This window comes from Aegilops tauschii, chromosome 4 (genome assembly GCF_002575655.3).
Source record: "Aegilops tauschii subsp. strangulata cultivar AL8/78 chromosome 4, Aet v6.0, whole genome shotgun sequence".
Classification (NCBI taxonomy): Eukaryota; Viridiplantae; Streptophyta; class Magnoliopsida; order Poales; family Poaceae; genus Aegilops; species Aegilops tauschii.
The window spans coordinates 476,536,705-476,562,629 of record NC_053038.3 but is presented as its reverse complement, the minus strand read 5'-3'; the positions used below and the strand labels follow the sequence as shown (position 1 = coordinate 476,562,629).

At 44.6% G+C, this 25,925-nt stretch overlaps 1 protein-coding gene and 1 long non-coding RNA gene across 4 annotated transcripts; both read left to right on the top strand.

The window, feature by feature from the left end:
- Positions 1–1,154: 1,154 nt before the first annotated feature.
- On the top strand, positions 1,155–4,777 carry LOC109779581 (probable flavin-containing monooxygenase 1). 2 transcript variants are annotated; one of them, XM_020338220.3, is made up of 5 exons: positions 1,155–1,762; positions 1,847–2,087; positions 3,458–3,636; positions 3,884–4,236; positions 4,324–4,777. In XM_020338220.3, the coding sequence occupies exons 1-5, from the start codon at positions 1,286–1,288 to the stop codon at positions 4,661–4,663; spliced, it is 1,590 nt and encodes a 529-aa protein (XP_020193809.1). In that variant the 5' UTR covers positions 1,155–1,285; the 3' UTR covers positions 4,664–4,777. The 2 variants fall into 2 exon arrangements, with proteins under 2 accessions (XP_020193809.1, XP_045083921.1); XM_045227986.1 differs by lacking the exon at positions 3,458–3,636.
- Positions 4,778–17,777: 13,000 nt separating this feature from the next.
- On the top strand, positions 17,778–21,801 carry LOC141021377 (uncharacterized). 2 transcript variants are annotated; one of them, XR_012182529.1, is made up of 4 exons: positions 17,778–18,519; positions 18,628–18,709; positions 20,264–20,592; positions 21,127–21,801. It is a non-coding gene; the product is annotated as an uncharacterized lncRNA (long non-coding RNA). The 2 variants fall into 2 exon arrangements; XR_012182528.1 differs by lacking the exon at positions 21,127–21,801 and having other exon boundaries at positions 20,264–20,772.
- Positions 21,802–25,925: the final 4,124 nt, after the last annotated feature.

Genomic DNA, 25,925 nt, shown 5'->3' with positions numbered 1-25,925 from the left:
AGTGAATGTTGTGCTCCTCCTCTCTCGTTGTACTTGACCTAACCGAAGATGGAAGTTGTGCCATAGCTCGCGTTTGATTGCTTTGATGTGTTGCCCCGAGCGTAGAGGGGGCCAAGATGGCAGTATCCCAACAGTAATGACCAAGGATGCCACTAGGCGATGGCACTTATGTCAAGTCGGCCGAGGCAAGGCTAACGGGAGGACGGGAACAATGGTGGCGGTGATACAAAGGTCAGTGAATACAGAGAAATAAGACGATATAGGATAAAAAGGGCAGCCAATGGACATATGAAATAACCTTGAAGTGGACCCATATTTAAGATCATATGAGAGGCAAAGACAACAATGATAAACAATACTACATACGAATGTACGACAGATGCGGACAACGACGGATTCAGGCGCCAGGCAGCCCGGGCGGCGGCCTGGGGCGTGAGGCCCAATTCAATTGTTGACTGCAACATTTACCGTAGCTATATAGCGCTCGAAATTGCTAAACGCACGGACCAATTACAGGATGATCACGGGCCCCTTCCTCTAATCCTCTCCACCCCTCCTTGATTTTCAGGTGGGTTGGGCCCCTCCCTCCCCCTTAACCCAATCACAATCTGCCAAGTCAAAATGACCCCGTAAAACCCCTGTAATGGTCCGTGAGTGTAGCATTGCTCCTAAAATGCTAGGGTAACAAAGCCTGCCTGAGGCCTGGCCCATTCCTGGGTCCGCCACTCATAGTGAGAAAGAAGAGGACATAGGTTAGAGGAAGGAGACGATAGAAGTTAGAGAAAAGCAGATGACAGATGGAGGATAAAGCACTGTGAGGTGGAACGGTTGGAAAAACGTCAATTATACCCGGTGGAGCTATGTAACCTAGCATTACTGCTCGTAAGTAAGTCGCATTATTGTGCGGTAAGCAATATAATGCTTCCACAAAATTATACTGGGAGACAGGTATACTGCATGGCATTGCTGTGCGTATGCTTGTATGTACTGCTGCCCCCACCCTGGGCCTAGCTACGTTTCAGCAAAAAAAAAGAGAGTACATTTTCTAAGAGACACACAGTGGGAAACTCACGTGCTCAAGAGCATCCCTAATCCTATAAATACGCCAACCCTTGTTGTCGTCGACACACAAGACACAACACAACACACAAGCCCTCCTCAAAGCTTAACAGCACTTCACGCTCTGCACCCCTTACGCCCGCAAGAAGCCGCCACAGCCCACCCATCCATCGAGCACCTCGCCACACACGCAGCCAGCTTCATCCAACACCCCGGGTCGACGGCCATGGCGCAAGGACAAGCAGCACGGGCCACGAGGGAGGCCGTGCCTCCGGTGTCCCGTGTGGCCATCATCGGCGGCGGGATCAGCGGCCTGGCCGCGGCGAAGCAGATGGCGGCCTACGACCCCGTCGTGTTCGAGGCGACGCCGTCGGTCGGCGGGGTGTGGAAGCACTGCGTCTACCGCACCACGCGGCTGCAGACGCCCCGCCCGGACTACGAGTTCTCCGACTACTCCTGGAAGAACCGCGACGACCCGTCGTTCCCGACCCACACCGAGATCGTCGACTACCTCGAGGGCTACGCCGACGAGTTCGACCTCTGGCGCTACATCTCGTTCGGGTCCAAGGTGGTGGACATCAAGTTCCTCGGCGGTGCCGAGGCCGGGTTCACCGAGCTGTGGAGCGGCACCGGCAAGGCCCCGCTCCGGGGCAAGCCCATGTGGGAGGTCGGCATCGTCACCGGCGACTCCAACACCGTTCAGGTACCATATATACTTGACATGCTTTGCATGCTTGTTTCAAGATAATTTGTATTCAATTGATCTCACGCACACGGTAATCTGCAGTATTACAAGTTCGAGTTCGTTGTGATGTGCACGGGGAAGTACGGCGACGTGCCGCGGATGCCGGTGTTCCCGCCGGGGAAGGGGCCGGAGGTGTTCAAGGGGACGGTGATGCACTCGCTGGACTACTGCAAGCTGAGCGAGGAGGAGACCGTTGAGCTGATGCGAGGCAAGAAGGTTGTGGTGGTTGGGTACAAGAAGAGCGCTATCGATCTAGCTAACGAATGTGCCCAGGCAAACCAAGGTGCGTAACAGCATACTCCTAGCTATGCATAGGAAAGATTTAACATGGTTTGAACAAAAATTCTCCTATACATGGACAAAATTCAACATGGAACTATGCATGAAACTAGCAGAAGGCAGATAAGCTATCGTACTCGTGTAAATGCGTGTACACCAGGAAATCATAGAAAAAGAATATGCTAAGCAAGTTCCCACAGAGCTGAACAAAACAAAAACAGGATACTGATAAATATTATGGAAGCGTCCCATCATTCGATGAAGTGGATGTCTGAATAATGCATACCATATTTGGTGACATGTGCCTTGGCGATTTGGGAGAGTCGCATACTCTGTTCCAGAAAAGGTCAATCTTGTCCTGACCCGTTGCACACTTCATCATGCGCCCATTACATTTTTTAGATCCCCTATTTCAATTCTAGACAGCCTATCCTAGCCTAGGCAGGTCTCTTGCATTTACATGTTCAATGTACACTAGACATAATTAGGACAGTGCTAATGCATTGGCTCTTAACACGTTATCATAGGTACGGTAGTGATTTTTTAGTGACAATTACCACAATGCATTGTCTGTTAAATGTTGTGTCTAGGTGATATTGCATTTAATTTATTTTGGAACCATGTTTACATCTCCATCTCGTGGCCTGGTTGTGGAGAGAAAGGGAAGAGTAAAAATTGGGAAGATAAGTCACACCAGATGAGAGTATTAATTACACTACATACAAAAATAAGTTAAGAGTTGTTTCTTCACTATTACTCCCTCTATACCTAAATATATGTCGTTGGAGTAGCTGCTCCAGCGACATATTTCGGCACAGAGCCACCCCCCTTCTCTCTTCTTTGAATGCATTGCCAGCTAGGTATTTTACCTATCAATCTATCATACTGTACACAAACATCAGGACTGTCCTCCCTACTTGACTTTTCAACGTTCCTAGCTTCATGCATGAGCAGTACTATATGCTACTCCAGTTGGGGTCAAAGAAAATTCTACGCGTCACTCAATCATATATGTACCAAAAGTGTTTGCATGTTTGACTAGTAGTAGCAGATTTGCAACAAAGATTATCTGCCGTTCCAAACGAACCTTCCAAACTAGATTGTCCGCATGCATGACTCGTAGCTAGCTAGTTGCCATGGCGTCCTATCGACCTGACTTGAGTATACATTTCAACAGTTCCTCAAAACAATAGTATAATCAGTGCTGATACCGAACAGCTTGACGCTGGTCATCTCTCGATTTAGAGCTCCTGAAATTAGTAGTAGGAGCAACTGGCTGCATCGAGATTCCGTCGCGGAAACAAGAACTAGATCGAGATAAATGTTGACATGAATCGATCGATTAACCGATTGCGTTTGCTTGCTTGGTTGCAGGCGAGGGAGGGCAGGCGTGCACGATGCTGGTGCGGACCCTGCACTGGGTGGTGCCGTCGTACTCCATCTGGGGCTTGCCGTTCTTCCTCTTCTACTCCACACGCTTCTCCCAGCTCTTCTACGAGCGGCCCAACCAAGGGCTCTTCAGATCCCTCCTCTGCCGCCTCATGAGCCCACTGGTATGATTTGACTCACACCGTGAAACTTGTACACGACACGCATGCACGTATATGGGAAATGATGTACGTAGAAGCGTACTACGTTTGAACGTACGTAATACTCTACATCGGGACTCAAGAACATGCACGTGTGCATGCTCGAGACGTGCCCCGATCAACAAGAACATTAATTACTGCACGAAGCTGACCAGCATGCACATCTCAATCTTGACAGCAACGTCTTGTTCTTTCAATTTTTGTGGTCCAGCGGTCAGGGGTGTCGAAGTTCATCGAGTCGTACCTGTCGTGGAAGCTGCCGCTGGGCAAGTACGGTCTGACGCCGGACCACCCCTTCGTCGAGGACTACGCCAGCTGCCAGATGGCCATCCTCCCGGAGGGCTTCTTCGACATGGCGGACCGCGGCCTCGTCCGCTTCCAGAGGGCCTCCGCCGGCTGGTGCTTCTCCGAGAACGGCGTGGTCCTCGACGACGGCACCAAGGTGGAGGCCGACCTCGTCTTCCTCGCCACCGGCTTCGAGGGCAAGGACAAGCTCCGCGAGGTCCTGCCAAAGCCCTTCCGCGACCTCGTCGTCGGCAAGTCTTCCATGATGCCGCTCTACCGGTACGTGTACACGTTGCGTTTATCTTTTGCTCCAAGCCTCCAACATATATGCATCGATCGACGCTGACCTGCAATTTATTTTGGCAGTGGCACGATCCATCCGCTCATCCCGAACATGGCGTTCGTCGGGTTCGTGGAGAGCGTGTCCAACCTGCACACGTCAGAGCTGCGGTGCCGGTGGCTGTCGGGGCTGCTGGAGGGGCGGTTCGAGCTACCGTCCGTGAAGGCCATGATGGGGCACGTCGCCGGCGAGGCCGACGCCATGCGCCGCACCACGCGGTTCTACCGCCGCCACTGCATCTCCACCTACAGCATCCACGACAGCGACGGCATGTGCGCCGACCTCGGCTCCGCCACGCTCCGCAAGGGCAACTGGATCGCCGAGCTCTTCGCCCCATACAACAACAAGGACTACAAGGAGCAGTAACTCATACTGCAGTGTACTCGTATAATTCATCCTCTACGTCCCTGTAGCTTTTTTGTCGATGTAACAATCGGATCTATATTCTGCATGCAATAAAATAAATCAGTTTTTCTGGGATGCGGCTAATTCTCAGTCGATTAGGACTTAACCAAGTCTCGGTCAAATGACAGAAAAATAAAAGAAAAAAACTGAAAAGAGAAATTAGCAAGACTGTCTTTTAATAATAATCAGGGGCCCTCCCCGGCTCCAATCAATTAAGAAATAAATCACCAAGGTTACAACATCATCCAGACCAAAGAAAACAATGAGTGTCTACTAGCTAGTCAGAAGTTAGAGCACATTTTAATGCAAATTACCAACACAGCAAAGTTCAGACAACGCCCAACAGCAGGCCAGGGGGGCCATCCCGAGTAACTAGAGAACACAACATGGATGGAGTCGTCTTCTTGAGGGTTTTGCTTCTGATATTCCAGTGTACTTCTCCCACCACGCGCAACATTTTCAACTGTCTCTTTCCAGAATACAGAGTCAAACCACATCTTACATTATACCAATCTGGAACGAGAGCAAAAGGCGCCTTCAGACGCATCCACAACACTGTCTCTTTGCAGGATACAGATTCAAACCACATCTTGCATTATATCAGTCTGGCTCGAGAGCAAAAGGCGCCTTCAGACGCATCCACAACAGGGTCTGAGATTCCATCAGAAGCCCTCGTAAATCCTTGTACTGCTTTGTCCAACTTCTCAAATACCGATAAACCAGCCCTAGAACATGTTTCATAGAGATCCAGCAGCACCTATTAAAAGCAATGGAGTTCCTAAAATTCAATTTCCCCCACATGACAACATAAGAAACTACATTAAGATGTAAGTATCTTCTTCCACAAAACCAGTGTTTTGCAACTGATTTAAAGTTATCAACAGAAACTTGAAACAGACTTTCAACCTCAAACCAGCCTAGATACAATGCACTAAAAAAAAAGACGATAGACTGATTCAATTTCTTTACGGTGCACACACTCTAAAGGCTTAGCAAACCCTCTTTTCCTGAGGTTATCACAGTACATGATTTTATTTTGTGAAAACAACCACAAAAAACCCAGAACCTTGGGGGGAACTCTGGTACTCCACACTGCCGGAAAGTACAAAGGTTGGACCTCCCAAAAGTTAACAACAACATATAGATAATTAGAAGTATAAATCCCCTTGGACTCATACTACCAAATAAAAGAATCCTCATCTTGATTAATGGATGTGAGCCTAAAGATATTAACAAAATCCAGCCATCGGACCATTAGTTCATCTGAAAATTCCTCCTAAAGGTACATTTAAGCTCATTAGCATCCCAAAGCTCAGCAATAGTCTTATTTTTTCATTGGCCAAATAATACAGGTCCCAAAAAATGAGTAGCTAGGGGGGCATTACCATGCCAGGTATATATATTCTAAAAATCTAATCAAATTACCATTAACAACACACCATTTATACCCTACTCTGACAGCTTGTAAGGTCCACTGAAAGCTTTTCCAAAACTAAGACGGGTGATTATCATGGTAGCACCTTATATAAGGATTTCTCATATTATACTTGCTGTCTAGTACTACTTTCCTCCACAATGATCCTTCCCCTGCAAAATACCTCTTGACCCAAGCCCTTATCAGGCAAATGTTCATGTCTTGTAAGTTAAGCACACCCATACCACCAAATTCCTTCCTCATATAGATGGAAGGTCAGTTGGCCAAATGCATCTTATGGGCTTCTTCACTATCACTCCACACGGAATTGGCCATGTGAGAGTTAATAAAATTGATAGACCATTTAGGGAACCTAATAGATATAAAGGAATGCTAGCTAAACATGATCTAACTAAAGTAATTTCCCCCAAATGAGAGAGAATCACTAGTAGAAAACAGGGCACCAGTCCCGGTTCCAGAGGGCTTTTAGTCCCGGTTCTGCAACCGACACAAAATGATCGGGACTAATGCCCATTACTTTTAGTCCCGGTTGGCTTATGAACCGGGACTGAAGGAGCTCCACGTGGCCGCTGTGAGGCGCCCAGGCAGGAGGACCTTTAGTCCCGGTTGGTAACACCGACCAGAACTAAAAGGCAACCACGCGTTAGCAGTTCCCAGGCGCTGGGTTTTTTGTTTTTTTAAGGGGGGGGGGGGGGAGAGGAGAGTTTAGGGGTTTCATATTGTGTTAGCTAGCTACTACATATAGAGAGAAGTGACCTCTCTTTCTCCATGCTTGGTCGACGGTAGCTACTACATATAGAGAGAACTCGACGCTAGCTAGTAAGCAAATAAATGAACCATTAATTACACAACATCGTCATGAACATATATAGAGAGAAGTGACCTCTCTTTCTCCGTGCTTGGTCGAACAACAAGTTTTCATATATCTATCCGACGCTACTACATATATACTGTATACCATCTCTTACAATCCCTAACATCATCTACCTAAGATCCATTTGCAATTCCATATGGTATTCTCCGTGTTCAGGTATGACGTGGTTGGTACGTCCATTTTGCATCATGCTTTTATATCAATATTTATTGCATTATGGGCTCTTATTACACGTTATGTCACAATACTTATGCCTATTCTCTCTTATTTTACAAGGACTACATGAAGAGAGAGAATGCCGACAGCTGGAATTCTGGGCTGGAAAAGGAGCAAATACTAGAGACCTATTCGGCACAGCTCCCAAAGTCCTGAAACTTCACGGAGGCAGTTTTTGGAATTAATAAAAAATATTGGCAAAAGAATCAACCAGAGTGGGGCCACCCACCATCCACGAGAGTGGGGGGCGCGCCCCCTGCCTCGTGGGCCCCCTGGCAGGCCTCCGGTGGCCATCTTCTGCTATATGAAGTCTTTCGTCTGAAGAAAAATAAGGGGCAAGCTTTCGGGACGAGGCACCGCCGCCACGAGGCGGAACCTGGTGAAACCAATCTAGGGCTCCGACGGAGCTGTTCTGCGGGGGAAACATCCCTCCGGGAGGGGGAAATCATCACCATCGTGATCACCATCGGTCCTCTCATCGGGAGGGGGTCAATCTCCATCAACATCTTCACCAGCACCATCTCCTCTCAAACCCTAGTTCATCTCTTGTATCCAATCTTTGTTCCAAAACCTCAAATTGGTACATGTGGGTTGCTAGTAGTGTTGATTACTCCTTGTAGTTGATGCTAGTTGGTTTATTTGGTGGAAGATCATATGTTCAGATCCTTTATGCATATTAATACCCCTATGATTATGAACATGAATATGATTTGTGAGTAGTTACGTTTGTTCCTGAGGACATGGGAAAAGTCTTGCTATGAGTAGTCATGTGAATTTGGTATTCGTTTGATATTTTGATGAGATGTATGTTGTCTTTCCACTAGTGGTGTTATGTGAACATCGACTACATGACACTTCACCATTGTTTGGGCCTAGAGGAAGGCATTGGGAAGTAATAAGTAGATGATGGGTTGCTAGAGTGATAGAAGCTTAAACCCTAGTTTATGCGTTGCTTCGTAAGGGGCTGATTTGGATCCATATGTTTCATGCTATGGTTAGGTTTACCTTAATACTTTTTTTGTAGTTGCGGATGCTTGCAATAGGGGTTAATCATAAGTGGGATGCTTTTCCAAGGAAGGGCAGCACCCAAGCACCGGTCCACCCACATACCAAATTATCAAAGTAACGAACGTGAATCATATGAGCGTGATGAAAACTAGCTTGACGATAATTCCCATGTGTCCTCGGGAGCGTGTTCCTTCATATAAGAGTTGTCCAGGCTTGTCCTTTGCTACAAAAAGGATTGGGCCACCTTGCTGCACCTTGTTTACTTTTGTTACTCGTTACCCGTTACAAATTACCTTATCACAAAACTATCTGTTACCGATAATTTCAGTGCTTGCAGAGAATACCTTACTGAAAACCGCTTGTCATTTCCTTCTGCTCCTCGTTGGGTTCGACACTCTTACTTATCGAAAGGACTACGATAGATCCCCTATACTTGTGGGTCATCAAGACTCTTTTCTGGCGCCATTGCCGGGGAGTGAAGCGCCTTTGGTAGGTGGAATTTGGTAAGGAAAATTTTATATAGTGTGCTGAAATTTACTGTCACTTGTTACTATGGAACATAATCCTTTGATGGTCTTGTTCGGGGTATCTTCACCCCGACCAGTAGAGCAAAGAGTTGCTCCTCAACCTACTGAACCTACTGAAAATGTTTACTTTGAAATTCCTTCGGGTATGATAGAGAAACTGCCAGCTAATCCTTTTATAGGAGATGGAACATTGCATCCCGATTTGCACCTAATCTATGTGGATGAAGTTTGTGGATTATTTAAGCTTGCAGGTATGCCCGAGGATGTTATCAAGAATAAGGTATTCCCTTTATTTTTGAAGGGAAAGGCATTGACATGGTTTAGGCTATGTGATGATATGGGATCATGGAACTACAACCGATTGAAATTGGAATTTCATCAGAAGTTTTATCCTATGCATCTTGTTCATCGTGATCGTAATTATATATATAATTTTTGGCCTCGCGAAGGAGAAAGCATTGCTCAAGCTTGGGGGAGGCTTAAGTCAATGTTATATTCATGCCCCAATCATGAGCTCTCAAGAGAAATTAATATTCAAAATTTTTATGCTCGGCTTTCTCTCAATAATCGCTCCATGCTCGATACTTCTTGTACTGATTCTTTTATGATGAAGACTATTGAATTCAAATGGGATTTACTGGAAAGAATTAAACGCAACTCTGAAGATTGGGATCTCGACGAAGGTAAGGAGTCAGGTATAACACCCAAGTTTGATTGTGTTAAATCTTTTATGGATACCGATGTTTTCCGTGAATTTAGTACTAAATATGGACTTGACTCTGAGATAGTAGCTTCTTTCTGTGAATCCTTTGCTACTCATGTTGATCTCCCTAAGGAGAAGTGGTTTAAATATCATCCTCCCATTGAAGTAAAAGTAGTTGAACCTATTAAAGTTGAAGAAAAGACTATCACTTATAATGTTGATCCTATTGTTCCTACCGCTTATATTGAGAAACCACCCTTTCTTGTTAGAATAAAGGATCATGCTAAAGCTTCAACTGTGGTTCGTAAGAGTAATACTAGAACACCTACACCCCCTGAGCAAATTAAAGTTGAACCTAGTATTGCTATGGTTAAAGATCTCTTAGCCGATAATATTGATGGGCATGTTATTTATTTCTGTAATGAAGCTGCTAGAATTACTAGACCCAATACTAAGGGTAAAAATAGACCTGTTGTTGGCATGCCTGTTATTTCTGTTAAAATAGGAGATCATTGTTATCATGGCTTATGTGATATGGGTGATAGTGCAAGTGCAATACCTCATTCCTTATACAAAGAAATTATGCATGATATTGCACCTGTTGAGGTAGAATAAATTGATGTTACAATTAAGCTTGCCAATAGAGATACTATTTCACCAGTTGGGATTGTTAGAGATGTTGAAGTCTTGTGTGGGAAGGTTAAATATCCTACTGATTTTCTTGTTCTTGGTTCCCCATAAGATGACTTTTGTCCCATTATATTTGGTAGACCCTTCTTGAATACTGTTAATTCTAAGATAGACTACGAAAAGGATATTGTTACTGTTGGTTTAGGGGATATGTCTCATGATTTTAATTTTGCTAAATTTCGTAGACAACCCCATGATAAAGAATTGCCCAGTAAAGATGAAATTATTGGTCTTGCTTCTATTGCCGTGCCTCCTAATGATCCTTTAGAGCAATATTTGCTAGACCATGAAAATGATATGTTTATGAATGAAAGAAGGGAAATAGATGAAGTATTCTTTAAACAAGGACCTATCTTGAAACACAACTTGCCTGTTGAAATTCTACGGGATCCTCCTCCACCCAAGGGTGATCCCGTGTTTGAGCTTAAACCATTACCTGATACTCTTAAATATGCTTATCTTGATGAAAAGAAGATATATCCTGTTATTATTAGTGCTAACCTTTCAGAGCAGGAAGAAGAAAAATTATTGAAAACTCTGAAGAAGCACCGTGCTGCTATTGGATATACTCTTGATGATCTTAAGGGCATTAGTCCCACTCTATGCCAACACAAAATAAAATTGGAGAAAGACGCTAAACCGGTTGTTGATCACCAACGACGGTTAAATCCTAAGATGAAAGAAGTGGTAAGAAAAGAAATACTAAAGCTTCTGGAGGCAGGTATAATTTATCCCGTTGCTGATAGTCAGTGGGCAAGTCCTGTCCATTGTGTCCCTAAGAAGGGAGGTATTACTGTTGTTCCTAATGATAAAGATGAATTGATCCCACAGAGAATTATTACAGGTTGTAGAATGGTAATTGATTTCCGCAAATTAAATAAAGCTACTAAAAAGGATCATTACCCCTTACCTTTTATTGATCAAATGCTAGAAAGATTATCCAAACATACACATTTTTGCTTTCTAGATGGTTATTCTGGTTCTCTCAAATACCTGTGTCAAAAGAGGATAAAGAAAAGACCACTTTTACTTGCCCTTTCGGTACCTTTGCTTATAGATGTATGCCTTTTGGCTTATGCAATGCACCTGCTACCTTTCAAAGATGTATGACTGCTATATTCTCTGACTTTTGTGAAAAGATTGTTGAGGTTTTCATGGATGATTTCTCCGTGTATGGAACTTCTTTTGATGATTGCCTAAGCAGCAGACTAAGGCATAGCCTAGTGGTGGGAAGGGGCTGATGCCTTCCCACCCACCCAGGTTCAAGGCATGGTACTTGCAATTTGGGGTTGTTGCACCAATTATACTGTAGGGGGTTCCCTTACAGTCTTTCTGTCAAAAAAAAATGATTGCCTAAGCAACCTTGATCGAATTTTGCAGAGATGTGAAGAAACTAATCTTGTCTTGAATTGGGAAAAGTGCCACTTTATGGTTAATGAAGGTATTGTCTTGGGGCATAAAATTTCTGGAAGAGGTATTGAAGTTGATAAAGCTAAAGTTGATGCTATTGAAAAGATGTCGTGTCCTAAGGACATAAAAGGTATAAGAAGTTTCCTTGGTCATGCCGGTTTTTATAGGAGGTTCATTAAGGACTTCTCTAAAATTTTCAGGCCTCTGACTAATCTCTTACAAAAAGATGTTCCTTTTGTCTTTGATGAAGATTGTGTAGAAGCATTTGAAATACTTAAGAAAGCTTTGATTTCTGCACCCATTGTTCAGCCACCTGATTGGAATTTACCCTTTGAAATTATGTGTGATGCTAGTGATTATGCTGTAGGTGCTATTGTAGGACAAAGAGTTGATAAGAAATTAAATGTTATCCAATATGCTAGTAAAACTCTAGACAGTGCCCAGAGAAATTATGCTACCACTGAAAAATAATTTTTAGCAGTTGTATTTGCCTGTGATAAGTTCAAACCTTATATTGTTGATTCTAAAGTGACTGTTCACACTGATCATGCTGCTATTAAATATCTTATGGAAAAGATAGATGCTAAACCTAGACTTATTAGATGGGTTCTCTTGCTACAAGAATTTGATTTGCATATTATTGATAGAAAGGGAGCCGAGAACCCCGTTGCAGACAACTTGTCTAGGTTAGAAAATGTTCTTGATGACCCACTACCTATTGATGATAGCTTTCCTGATGAACAATTAGCTGTTATAAATGCTTCTCGTACTGCTCCATGGTATGCTGATTATGCTAATTACATTGTTGCTAAATTTATACCACCTAGTTTCACATACCAACAAAAGAAAAAGTTTTTCTATGATTTAAGACATTACTTCTGGGATGACCCACACCTTTATAAAGAAGGAGTATATGGTGTTATTATACGTTGTGTACCTGAGCATGAACAGGAACAGATCCTACGCAAGTGTCACTCTGAAGCTTATGGAGGACACCACGCTGGAGATAGAACTGCGCATAAGGTATTGCAATCCGGTTTTTATTGGCCTACTCTTTGCAAAGATGCCCGTAAGTTTGTCTTGTCTTGTGATGAATGTCAAAGAATTGGTAATATTAGCAGACCTCAAGAAATGCCTATGAACTATTCACTCGTTATTTAACCATTTGATGTTTGGGGCTTTGATTATATGGGACCGTTTCCTTCCTCTAATGGGTATACACATATTTTAGTGGTTGTTGATTACGTTACTAAGTGGGTAGAAGCTATTCCAACTAGTAGTGCTGATCATAACACCTCTATTAAGATGCTTAAAGAAGTTATTTTTCCAAGGTTTGGAGTCCCTAGATACTTAATGACTGATGGTGGTTCACATTTTATTCATGGTGCATTTGGTAAAATGCTTGCTAAGTATGATGTGAATCATAGAATTGCATCTCCATATCACCCACAGTATAGTGGTCAAGTAGAATTGAGTAATAGAGAGATCAAATTAATTTTGCAAAAGACTGTTAATAGATCTAGAAAGAATTGGTCTAAGAAACTTGAGGATGCATTATGGGCCTATAGAACTGCATATAAAAATCCTATGGGTATGTCTCCGTATAAAATGGTTTATGGAAAATCATGTCATTTACCTCTCGAACTAGAACATAAAGCATATTGGGCCATTAAAGAGCTCAATTATGATTCAAACTTGCCGGTGAGAAGAGACTATTTGACATTAGCTCGCTTGATGAATGGAGAACCCAAGCCTATGAGAATTCCAAACTGTTTAAAGAAAAAGTTAAAAGATGGCATGACAAAAGGATACAAAAGCGTGAGTTTAATGTAGGTGACTATGTTTTGCTATGCAACTCTCGTTTAAGATTTTTTTGCAGGAAAGCTTCTCTCTAAATGGGAAGGTCCTTACGTTATCGAGGAGGTCTATCATTCCGGTGCCATAAAAATCAACAACTTCGAAGGCACAAATCCGAAGGTGGTGAATGGTCAAAGAATCAAACATTATATCTCAGGTAATCCCATAAATGTTGAAACTAATGTCATTGAAACCGTAACCCCTGAGGAATACATAAGGGACACTTTCCAGAACATTTCAGACTCCGAAAAGGAATAGGTATGTGGGACGGTAAGTAAACCGACTCCAAAACAGTTCTAATGGCAATTTTCTCTGTTTTGGAATATTTAAGAAAATAGGAAAATAAGAAGTAGTCCGAAGGAGACACGAGGCATCCACGAGGGTGAAGGGTGCACCCTACCCCCTGGGCGCGCCCCCTGCCTCGTGGGCATCTCGTGTGCCCTCCGGACTCTGTTTTCTTGCAGGATACTTCTTTTGGTCGGTAAAAATTCATTATATAATCTCCCGAAGGTTTTTACCTCCGTATCACGCAAATATCCTTTGTTTTTGTTTCGAGCTATTTTTCCGACAGATCTAGATCACCATGACGTCTCCAAGTGCCCCCAAGGACAAGTTCTTCGAGAAGGTCATCAACCCCTACCTCGCGGAAGTGCTGCAACATCCTCAAACCATTGAGATGCGTGAGGGGTTGTTGCACATCCGCGATGTTGAGGGACCAAGGAGGACCGGAAGCGCGGAGACAAGGCTCGAAGCAATGGAGCAACAAGTTTTCAAGTGCCAGGAGATGGTGGAACGTGGACTTGACGCCAATCACATAATGATCATGGAGTTCACCAACAACCACAAGCTGGATGCCAAGAACATTGGGGAGGCCATCTTCAAGCTTCACGAGAAAATTGAGTGCCTCCAAGCCCAGATCTATGACCTGCAAAACCAAAACTGTGAGTATGAATATAGATTCAAGAGGATGAGTTTGGCTGCAGATTTGAGGATCCCGGAGACTCGATCATCATTTTTCGATGGTGAGCCTATGCCCTGGAAGATGGACGACAAGCCTACATCATCAACAACTCCATCACCACCCCAAAGGAGAACTGAGTATCTGGTATGGGCACTCCCCTTGGCAACTGCCAAGCTTGGGGGAGGTGCCCCGGTATCGTATCACATCACACTCCTATCTTTACCATTTTTCTTAGTTCGATCCTTTTGGTAATATCTTGATCTAGTAGAATAAAGTTTTAGTATGATCTAGTTTTGAGTTTTGCTTTATGATCCCTCTTTGTAATCGAGTCCGTGAGCTATATAATATAAAGATTAGTTTTGAGTCAAGGGATTGATTATCTTACTATGATCTTGAGGGAATAAAAGAAAGAATAAAAAGAAATAAAAGAGATCATATTGATATTATGGAGAGTAATGACTTCACATATAAAAGAGTATGATGAATAAAAGTTGTTGAGAGTTGACAAACGTAGTTTTGGTCATCGTTGCAATTAATAGGAAGTAATAAAGAAAGAGAGGTTTTCACATATAAATATACTATCTTGGACATCTTTTATGATTGTGAGCACTCATTAAAATATGACATGCTAAAAAGTTGATGTTGGACAAGGAAGACAACGTAATGGGTTATGTTTTCTTATATCCGAAATAAAATATATTGTCATGGATCATCCAACATGTTGAGCTTGCCTTTCCCTCTCATGCTAGCCAAATTCTTTGCACCAAGTAGAGATACTACTTGTGCTTCCAATATCCTTAAACCCAGTTTTGCCATGAGTGCCCACCATACCTACCTATGGATTCAGTAAGATCCTTCAAGTAAGTTGTCATTGTTGCATGCAATAAAAGTTGCTCTTTAAATATGTATGATTTATTAGTGTGGAGAAAATAAGCTTTATACGATCTTGTGATATGGAAGCAATAAAAGCGACGGACTACATAATAAAGGTCCATATCACAAGTGGCAATATAAAGTGACGTTCTTTCGCATTCCGATTTTGTGCATCCAACCATAAAGGCACATGACAACCTCTGCTTCCCTCTGCGAAGGGCCTATCTTTTATTCTTGTCTTATACCTTATGCAAGGGTCATGGTGATCTTCACCTTTCCTTTTTACATTTTATCCTTTGGCAAGCACATTGTGTTGGAAAGATCCTGATATATATATATATATATATATATATATATATATATATATATATATATATATATATATATATATATCCAATTGGATGTAAGTTATCATAAACTATTATTGTTGACATTACCCTTGAGGTAAAATGTAACAGCCCCAAAATTGGGTTATCAATTTTTGTGCTGTTATTCCTTCCTGGCACTCACTTTCAAAATCTTTCTCCTGAGTTTGCTGGATGACTCTGAGAAATTTTGTCATTTCCAACCTGTCAAAACCTTGCTCATGTCTTTTTCAGTGGGCAAGACCTCATTTGCATCAGCTCAAATCCTCTCAAACCCTCTTAAACCCTAATTCCAAATTTTTGGAATTTGGATATGCCCTTGTGATTACAAAAGAGCCACCATTTTCCTTGTTTTGTTGATCCTCCCAATTGATCCCAGAGATCATCCTATCTTTCTTAACCTTGGATATGCAAAAATATTGCTAAGTCCAATGCAATATTTTTGAATTATGATTTATTCCTTTTCTTGCCTTTCTAAGGAATAAAATCCAAAGGCATATCTAGCCATCTCCTAAATTCATGAGAATTGGTGGAGTTGATGCTTATGCCTAATCCAAGCTCTGGCAAGTATATTGGCCATAATTAAATAAGGAAAATTGCCTTTTCCTATTTAATGCCAATATTGCATTTCTGCCAATTTCCAAAGGAACTACTATTTTTATAGAAGATAAAATTCCCACATAAATTGTGGAGCTTGTCCTTGCTATATAATCACTAGTTCCATCCTAATATCATGATTCCACAGTTCAAAATTTGGCACATGATCCAATGCAAGTTTCTGCCTTCTCTGAAATTTTGCAAAGGAAGTGCTTTATTGCTAAGTCCAATTGAGCTGCAATTTGGCAGGGTGTTTAAAATTGTTAAATAACCCATGGATACCAAAGATGAGCTCAATCCATTCACCCTAGCTCCCTGTGCAATTTTTCAAAGTTTCTGACCAGAACACAAGTTTGTGAAGGAAGTACCTTCATAGTGTTTCCAAATGGGATGAAACTTTTCCATCATCTCAAGTATCTCAAATAATTATCCTCCACACAAATTCAGTTCATTTAATTGAACTATGTGAGCACAGGAGCAACTCTTGTTTTCTATCCAAATTTTCAGTTTGTGAAGCAAGTGTATTTTATCTTGCTCCATTATGGATGATAATTTTTCCAGGCCTTCTCCTACTCATATAACCTATCTCCACAATATTGTCGCTCATTTCACTTGACCAATTGCCCTGAGGATTTTTCTGAAGTTTTTGGACAGAAATGATAGCTGTGAAGGAAGTACCATTTTGGTGAGTCCATTTGGTATGAACTTTTTACGGCATCATGTTATGTTCAAATCATCAGGCTTTGCCCAGTTATAGCCCAATCCATCACTCCTAGTGAGTGTTTCATCATGATTAAGTTTCTGGGTCAGTTTTGGTGGTTGTACAGCAACTATGGTAAATAGTTGTCCATTTTACCTCAAAACTCCCAGGGCCGTAGTACTTTCTACCCTAAGCCTCCCAGACAACCATTTTACCTTTTACCCTCTCTGGTTTAATCTCTAGGATGTTGCCAAGTTTGCAACAGCAAACTTGTGGAGCTTGTTTCACTCATCTCCATTTGTCTCTGCCCGATCTTTGACCATGGTAATACTCCACTCTGGAAGGACTTCGCGGTAGACATGAACTTACATCAGTAAAAACCCCAGAGCGCGCCATGCCAGTGGTGACTACGTGGGCAGCCAGCCAAAACGGTGGTCTAGCCACTGTTCGCGTCGGCATCGCTGCTCCGACCGGCTCTGGCCTCGCCATTAATGCCCAGCAGTTCCCCCTCGACGTCCTCTTCCCTCTGGACCTCTGGCCCCCTTCGTTTTCTTCTCCGGCGAGCCGTGCCAACGCTCGAACAGTGCGTGCCCGTGAGCTTGTCCTCTTCCTCGCCGGTGTCCGCTTCCTCCTCTTGTCCTCGAGCCTTGCTCGTCTCCGTGAGCCTCCGCTGCTCGTCTTGATCCTCCCCGCCGCCTTCCCGCCGCTTCCCGTGGGCCTTGGCCGCGCCTGCCGACACTGCGCCGTCACCGACGCGCGGACACGTCGCCCGCCGCGTGCCACCTCCTCCTCTCCTTGCCCCGGCTATAAATAGCCAGCCTGAGCCTTCTCCGAGCAAGCCAACCCTTTCCCCCTCCCTCCAAAGCACTCCAGTACCGGAGCCCGACCGAATCCCTCGCCGGAGTGCTCGGATTTCCGGCGAGCCTGCCACTCTGCTCCGCCGCCCTATACCACCCCCGAGCTTCCCCGAGCCCCGTGCGCATCATGGATGGATGCGCCACATCCCTGCGACCCTCCCTAGTCCGCCGCCCCTCCATTCCCCTCATCGGAGCCCCGTGTCCACCGGAGGCCGAAGCCCCTCTCCGTCGCGGGCCGGGTGGCTCCCTCCCCTGTGCTCGTCGCCGGCAACGGAGACTACCCCGGGGTGCGCCTCCTCCCCCTGAACCCGTGGGTAGGTCGCCCGTCGCCTGCCGTGGCCGGAGTCGCCGGCGATCCTCGTCGGGGCGATCTCCTCCCTCGGCCTCGCTCGCTCCCGAGCAGGAGGTAGAAGACGCCAGGGCCAGGCGGGCCCTTTCCCGCGCGGCCTCACCTGTCGGCGACCGAATGGCCGGGCCGAGTGCCACGTCAGATAATTGGCGGCGCCCCCGCCGCGACGCCGCTTTCCCCGCGCGAAAGCGCATTTCTGGAAAGTGCGCTTTCAATCTCAGAAAGCGCATTTTTCCTCTCCTTCGGCCGGGAATACGTTTCCCTCTCTGGAAAATGTATTTTCAGAAAAGACACGTTCTGTTTAAACTACCAGGGACCTGTTTGTAGAAGTATTTTTACAGACTAGTCCCTGAGCTTTAAACGTCCGTATCTTTTTACCCGTAGCTCCGAATCAGGTGATTCCAAAGCCCACGTCTTTGTTTCGTCGAGCCTGTTCCGTTGATATCATTTTCATAATATTTTCACCCAGTGAAAATGACCATTTTGCCCTTGCCCGTAAACAGCCCCCTCCGAGAGAGAACTGTTTCCGGCAAATCTTTTTGCGATCGTTTCACACTTCTTCCCGGAGTATTTGTCGACCCCCAGGCAAGCCAACCTCTTATCATGAGCCCTGAACTTGCATGTTGACTTTGCTTGCACCTTGTGTGTGTGTGTAGTTGCAGTTGTTTTATATCGTTTTCATCGGCAGTTATTTCTTTATGCCTATCTTGCATGCTTGTGTTTCATGATACCTTTGCCATGTTAATTAGAATGTTATTATTAATAATGCCATGCCACTACTCTACTTTATTTGCATGTCATCGTTATAAACTGTTATGAGGATTGTAATGCACCGTTGATATACTATTGTCGTGTCCTTTATGTTATAGTTGTGCACTTGAGGAGTTCAATATTTTGTTCGTGCATTTGTATGCGACATGTTGCACTCATGTTAAATATGTTCATGATGATGGAGAAGGAAATAAAATGACTTAATAATAACAAACCTCCTCTGTCATCGATGGGATCGAGTCATAGTGCCGCCAAACCGAACTTTTTTAGTGCAGCCACATTTGCCTTTTTGGGAAGGCCTTAATGCGATCTATTGTCGTGCCTCTCGTCGGTGCCTCCAACTAGGGAAGGTTATGGGCGTGCTTACCCTGATCAGGTAAGCAGACATAACCTTGTGTGCTCGTTTTTGAGATTTTTGGTACCAGTCCCCGAGTGGGAGTTGACCACGACGGTGGTCGGGGTGTCTTTGGTAGACACGGGGCCACCCAGGACCAGCCCATTGGGGATTGGGTCGGAGTGGCCGGGAGAGCGTCATGGCAGTAGGTTGGTTTCGTCGGAATGCCGTTGGTCCACCCGAATGGGATGACGAGGCCATGGGTTCCGTGGTGTCGGTACAGTGTGCTACCTCTGCAGAGTGTATATAAAGTCTATCGATAGCAACACAGTTCGTAGTAGATCCCACTATCAGGTCTTGGTCGAAATGGAGGGCAAACCGAAATAATTAAGTTGGTAAATAAATATGTGATAACAAGAATATGGTAACTTGAACTATGAGATAGTCGTGAGGAGTCACGACGATATTTTGATGATGAGATAAGTGGTTGTGATCGCCGTAAGGATCACGAGTTGTTCTTGAGAAAGACCACTTTGGTGGTGTGTTTGTGATCCAGAGATGATCACAGTTGATAAGAGAGTCCGAGGGACTCGGTGCACAAGTTTGGTTGCATTGCATGAGTAATATATCATTATTTGCATTTAAAGAACCATGATAGAACAGAAGATGGTTGCATATAGTTAACCTGTTATGTCTGCATCGGATATGATCAGTAGCTTATTTTCAGCATAGTTTCATGATGCCATGCCATGCTTTGATTTATATGTTAAATTATGCCATGATTGAGATGATATGCTATGTTTTGCCATTGCCATGTTATAATCATGTTTTGATATGCCATGTCATTGCCATGTTAGTAGATGCTATGATTTTGTTCATGCTTAGTTGATTTTTATCGTGCCATGTTTAGTAATTGATATGAGATAGGCTGTTGCATGCGCTCGGTTCTCGCTTTGTCTTTAGCTTGTTTGGATACTATGTATTTGGTTGTCTTGCAAGTACATTCAATGTACTGACCTGGCGTGTCATGCCAGTTTTGTAGGTCGTACCCGTATTGCTCGCTTGATCCGTCGTGCTAGGCCGTAATCTTGCCAGTCCTGTGAGTTGTGGAGCCCAGCCAGAGTTGTTATGCTGCCAAACCAAGACTTCCGCCGCCTTTTTAATAGACTTCCGCTGCCATTCAAATAGTCGTAGGGCTATGCCAGATGGTTGTATTCATCAAGGATGTAATCTCATATACATGTATTTGATGAATATTATTGTACCTGGAATGCTGTATTATGGACCTGTCGTGCGTCAGGTGTTATACTGGGCTGACGTGCGAAGGCCCCTGCTCCATGCGGATCGGGGTGCCACATAAAAGGTTGGGAGGCAACACTATAAGCCCCTATCTTTCTCTGTGTCTGACTAAAACTCCATACCCATAAGTATTGCGTGAGTGTTAGCAATTGTGAAAGACTAAATGATAGTTGAGTATGTGAACTTGCTGAAAAGCTCTTATATTGACTCTTTCCTATGTTATGAAAAATTGCAATTGCCTCAATGACCGAGATCATAGTTTGTTAGTTTTCAATGAAGTTTCTGATTCATACTTTACATTGTGAATAGATTGTTACTTTAGCATAAGAAATCATATGACAATATATATATGTGTTGCTGTTATAAGAATGATCATGATGCCCTCATGTCCGTATTTTATTTTATCGACACCTCTATCTCTAAACATGTGGACACATTTTTCGTTATCGGCTTCCACTCGAGGACAAACGAGGTCTAAGCTTGGGGGAGTTGATACGTCCATTTTGCATCATGCTTTTATATCAATATTTATTGCATTATGGGCTGTTATTACATGTTATGTCACAATACTTATGCCTATTCTCTCTTATTTTACAAGGTTTACATGAAGAGGGAGAATGCCGGCAGCTGGAATTCTGGGTTGGAAAAGGAGCAAATATTAGAGACCTATTCTGCATAGCTCCAAAAGTCCTGAAACTTCACGGAGGTAGTTTTTGGAATTAATAAAAAATACTGGCAAAAGAATCAACCAGAGGGGGGCCACCCACCATCCACGCCGGTGGGGGGCGTGCCCTACCCCCTGGGCGTGCCCCCTGCCTCGTGGGCCCCTGGCAGGCCTCCGGTGGCCATCTTCTGCTATATGAAGTCTTCCGTCCGAAGAAAAATAAGGGGCAAGCTTTCGGGACGAGGCACCGCCGCCACGAGGCGGAACCTGGCGAAACCAATCTAGGGCTCCGGTGGAGCTGTTTTGCCGGGGAAACATCCCTCCGGGAGGGGGAAATCATCACCATCGTGATCACCATCGATCCTCTCATCGGGAGGGGTCAATCTCCATCAACATCTTCACTAGCACCATCTCCTCTCAAACCCTAGTTCATCTCTTGTATCCAATCTTTGTCCCAAAACCTCAGATTGGTACCTGTGGGTTGCTAGTAGTGTTGATTACTCCTTGTAGTTGATGCTAGTTGGTTTATTTGGTGGAAGATCATATGTTCAGATCCTTTATGCATATTAATACCCCTATGATTATGAACATGAATATGATTTGTGAGTACTTACGTTTGTTCCTGAGGACATGGGAAAAGTCTTGCTATAAGTAGTCATGTGAATTTGGTATTCGTTCGATATTTTGATGAGATGTATGTTGTCTTTCCTCTAGTGGTGTTATGTGAACGTCGACTACATGACACTTCACCATTGTTTGGGCCTAGAGGAAGGCATTGGGAAGTAATAAGTAGATGATGGGTTGCTAGAGTGACAGAAGCTTAAACCCTAGTTTATGCGTTGCTTCGTAAGGGGCTGATTTGGATCCATATGTTTCATGCTATGGTTAGGTTTACCTTAATACTTCTTTTGTAGTTGTGGATGCTTGCAATAGGGGTTAATCATAAGTGGGATGCTTGTCCAAGGGAGGGCAGCACCCAAGCACCGGTCCACCCACATACCAAATTATCAAAGTAACGAACGCGAATCATATGAGCGTGATGAAAACTAGCTTGACGATAATTCCCATGTGTCCTCGGGAGCGTTTTCCTTCATATAAGAGTTGTCCAGGCTTGTCCTTTGCTACAAAAAGGATTGGGCCACCTTGCTGCACCTTTTTAACTTTTGTTACTCGTTACCCGTTACAAATTACCTTATCACAAAACTATCTTTTATCGATTCAGTGCTTGCAGACAATACCTTACTGAAAACCGCTTGTCATTTCCTTCTGCTCCCCGTTGGGTTCGACACTCTTACTTATCGAAAGGACTACGATAGATCCCCTATACTCGTGGGTCATCAGTGGTCAACAAAGAATCCCGTCAATTCCTCCTGAATTGCTTGTACGCAATCATGTGGTAGGTGTTCATTCCGCATCTGCCAGATCTAATTTAAAGAAGGGGGTCAATACATATATATGAATGAAACTCAACACAATTGATGGTAATAAAAAAGAATTGTGAATATTGCTTACGTACTTCAAATTGTTTTGAAGTTATTCCCCGCTCAAGGGTCGAGTTGCGAATGAACTCGCAAACGTAGTATCCACATAAATTATTCCTGGGTGCCTGCCACAAGCACTTTACGAGAATAGAGTTCAATGAAACTGATAATCAAGCATGATAATGGTATTGAAGAAACTAGAATCAATGAGAGATGCACGGAACTAGCTAGTACTACTTACTTTGGGGTGTGTAAATCGTAGCTCCTTCTTCAGACCCGAGACCATTCCGGTGAACTTTTTCCAAACCCTGCCCGGCAAAGAAAATGATTACTTGATATCAGGAAATGAACGAAAGTTACCGATATGGTGCGATAATGATTGAACTTACCTCTGGAGCATTTCACTCATGTCCTCCCACTCCTTTTGCTCTTTACGTCTCGAGTCTAAGACAGTTACTACTACCCCGTCAACCTTAATGGATAGCATAATAAAGTGGAAGTTGCGCACGCATAACTCATCAATTTCACTTAACCTCGAGTAAGCGAAACCGAATATGCACAAGACAGTTACACTCACTTGAAGTTTCAAGGAAAGAGTATTTCCCTTTTGTTTTGATGTTGAAGGAATGCTTTTAGCCAGTTATCCTCAGTATCTTTGGCTTTGTTTTGTACCGCCCATTCATTTACGGTATTTGGGCTAATGAACCCAATGTCGTAGATTTTTCCTCTTTTGCATTCGACAATCTTCAGTCTGCATAATATAACAAGGACAATTATATATACATGCAATGAACGAGCTGAGCTAGAGACTTAGTTACAGAAATAATACTTACAGACAGTAGGAAGTCATGAGTTGTTTGTCGATGGCCTCTTGATTGAATAACTGAAATAATTCCACAAATTCAACATGCATCAGGTCGACTCCAATGAAGTCGTGCTCATCTTTCATTCCCAACATCATACTATCGGTCCCATCCTTCCTACCGGTTTCCAAGTACCAGTCATGCAATCTTCGCATCATCGTTGGTAGATGTGGGAGCTGATCAGGTTTGACGAGAGGCTTCCCATGCTCGTATCTAAAGGTCTCTACTACCTCATCCATTTCAAACTGTACATCATCGCCCACGTAATCACCAAGAGTGGTACCGGGGCGCTAGCACCGGATGATTAGCGATATCGCTAGACACCTTGAGCGGGGGGCACGATTGCTTCTCCTGTTCGCCGAGCTGGGGAATTTTTTCCCACTTCATCTTGCAGCACTGGTAGTACTTCCCGACCTCCGTGCTTGATCATATGTCTTTTCAATACAGCGATCATAGTGTGATTGCGGCGGAGGTGGTGGTGGTCGCTTAAGGGCATCCAGAGAGCGCTTCGCTTTCACCGGATCTATTGTTTCCTTCGAAGGTGGACGTTTCCGTTCAAAATGGGCCTTCACTTTGGCATCCAAGATGTCCTTGTTTTCCTCGTCAGTCCTCTCATATGGTAACTTTGGAGGAGCCCTAAGGCTTGGACCAACTTTGAATTTCTTCCCGCCTGTTGTACTGCTAGCCGCTGGAGCATCGGTGGCTCTCTTCCGCCGTTGCTGAGGCGGTGGAGTCCGCTGACGCGCTGGAGGAGGCGGAGTCCACTGACGCGCCGGAGGAGGCGGAGTCCACTGACGCACCGAAGACAGCTGGGGCGGAAGAGGACTCTGCTGAGGGGCCTCCTCTGCCGAAGACGGCGGCTGAGGCGGCGGAGACAGCTCATGCACCGGAGATGACTCATGCAGCTGAGACAGCTGAGCTAGACTATGAGGAGTCTGCTGAGGGGCCTCCTCCGGCTGAGTCTGCTGAGGCGTCGTCTAGTTTGGAAGCTTGATGTTCTCCTTTCTCCATAGACAGGTACTCCCTAAGGCATTTTCCAGAAGAATCTCCCCTTCACCTGTAGGGTACTCAAGCTCCAACCCCTCAAATCCCTCCATTATTTCATCCACCCCGACAATAGCAAAGCCATGTGGAATCAGATGGCAATGGAAAGTTCTCTCAGCTCGAGGAGGTAAGACAGAGCCGACCGCCACCTTCAAGGTTAGGTTATGGCATTTCTCCAGTAGCACACAATGTTCATTCTCCATGATACTATCCATGGGGTAGCGAGGAGCCGTGATATCAGGCTAAACGAGCTTCGTGGAAGCCACACTGCTTCTCCGCTGAGATGGTGGGGTAGCTTCGGGGGCAGTGTCGAATGAAGGATCTTCGCTCCACTGAGATGGTTGGCCGGTAGCTCGCTGGCTCTCAAGTTCCTCTAGTTTTGCTAATATTGCATTGATCTTCTGCATTTCGCTTGCTTCCTCTTTCCTGTTTCTCTCTCAGCTTCTATAACCACCGCTGTCGGGAAACCCATGCACCATAAAAAAAAGACACATCCGTGACATTTTGGGCCGAACGAATTTTTTTCTGTCATGCTTATGACACTTATATGACGATAATTGTGACAAAACCCGGTATCATCTTAGATGTGGTGGGCTCCTAATTTTATGACAAAAAATCATGACAGAAAATGGGCTTTTCGTCCTGGGCGTGCCGGAGACGCAGCTGCGTGACATTCTTTGGGCCGTCCATGACAGAAAAACATGGTAGAAGTGAGGGCGAGGAAAATATCGGGGAGTTCCCGGTTACGGTGGGTGGTCGGGGCCGAGCAATGCGCGTTTCTCTCATACACGTACGCGCGTGGGTGCGAGGCGTTGGGTTCTAAGTGAACCCATGTGAGGCATTCGCCTACTGAACCCAAGCGATTGCACTGCAGGCTACACGTTACTGAACCCGAGCGATCGATCGATCTAGTTGTTAACTGAACCCGATCTAGCGATTCCTTCGCTACTGCTACTAACGGAAGCCGATCGAACCTGCTGCGCCTCTTGATGAATAGTGAGCGTTGTTGGGGGCTGGATGAACAGTTCCCAGTGGGGGTTGGATGAACAGGACCCCGTGGTAGTAGAGGCCGTTGCCGCTGGATGAATAGGACCCCAATCGAGACGATTGGGGGTGGATGAACAGGACCCCGTGGAGGGCTAGATGAACAGGACCCCGTGGAGGGCTGGTTGAACAGTAGCCGGTGGAGGGCTGGATGAACAGTAGCCCGTGGAGGGGTGGTTGAACAGGACCCCGTTGAGAGGCTGGTTGAATAGTAGCCGTTGGAGGAGCGGTGGAGGCTGCATGAATAGGAGCCCGTGGATGAACAATAGCTGGTGGAGGCAGGAGGGAGATGCCGTGGATG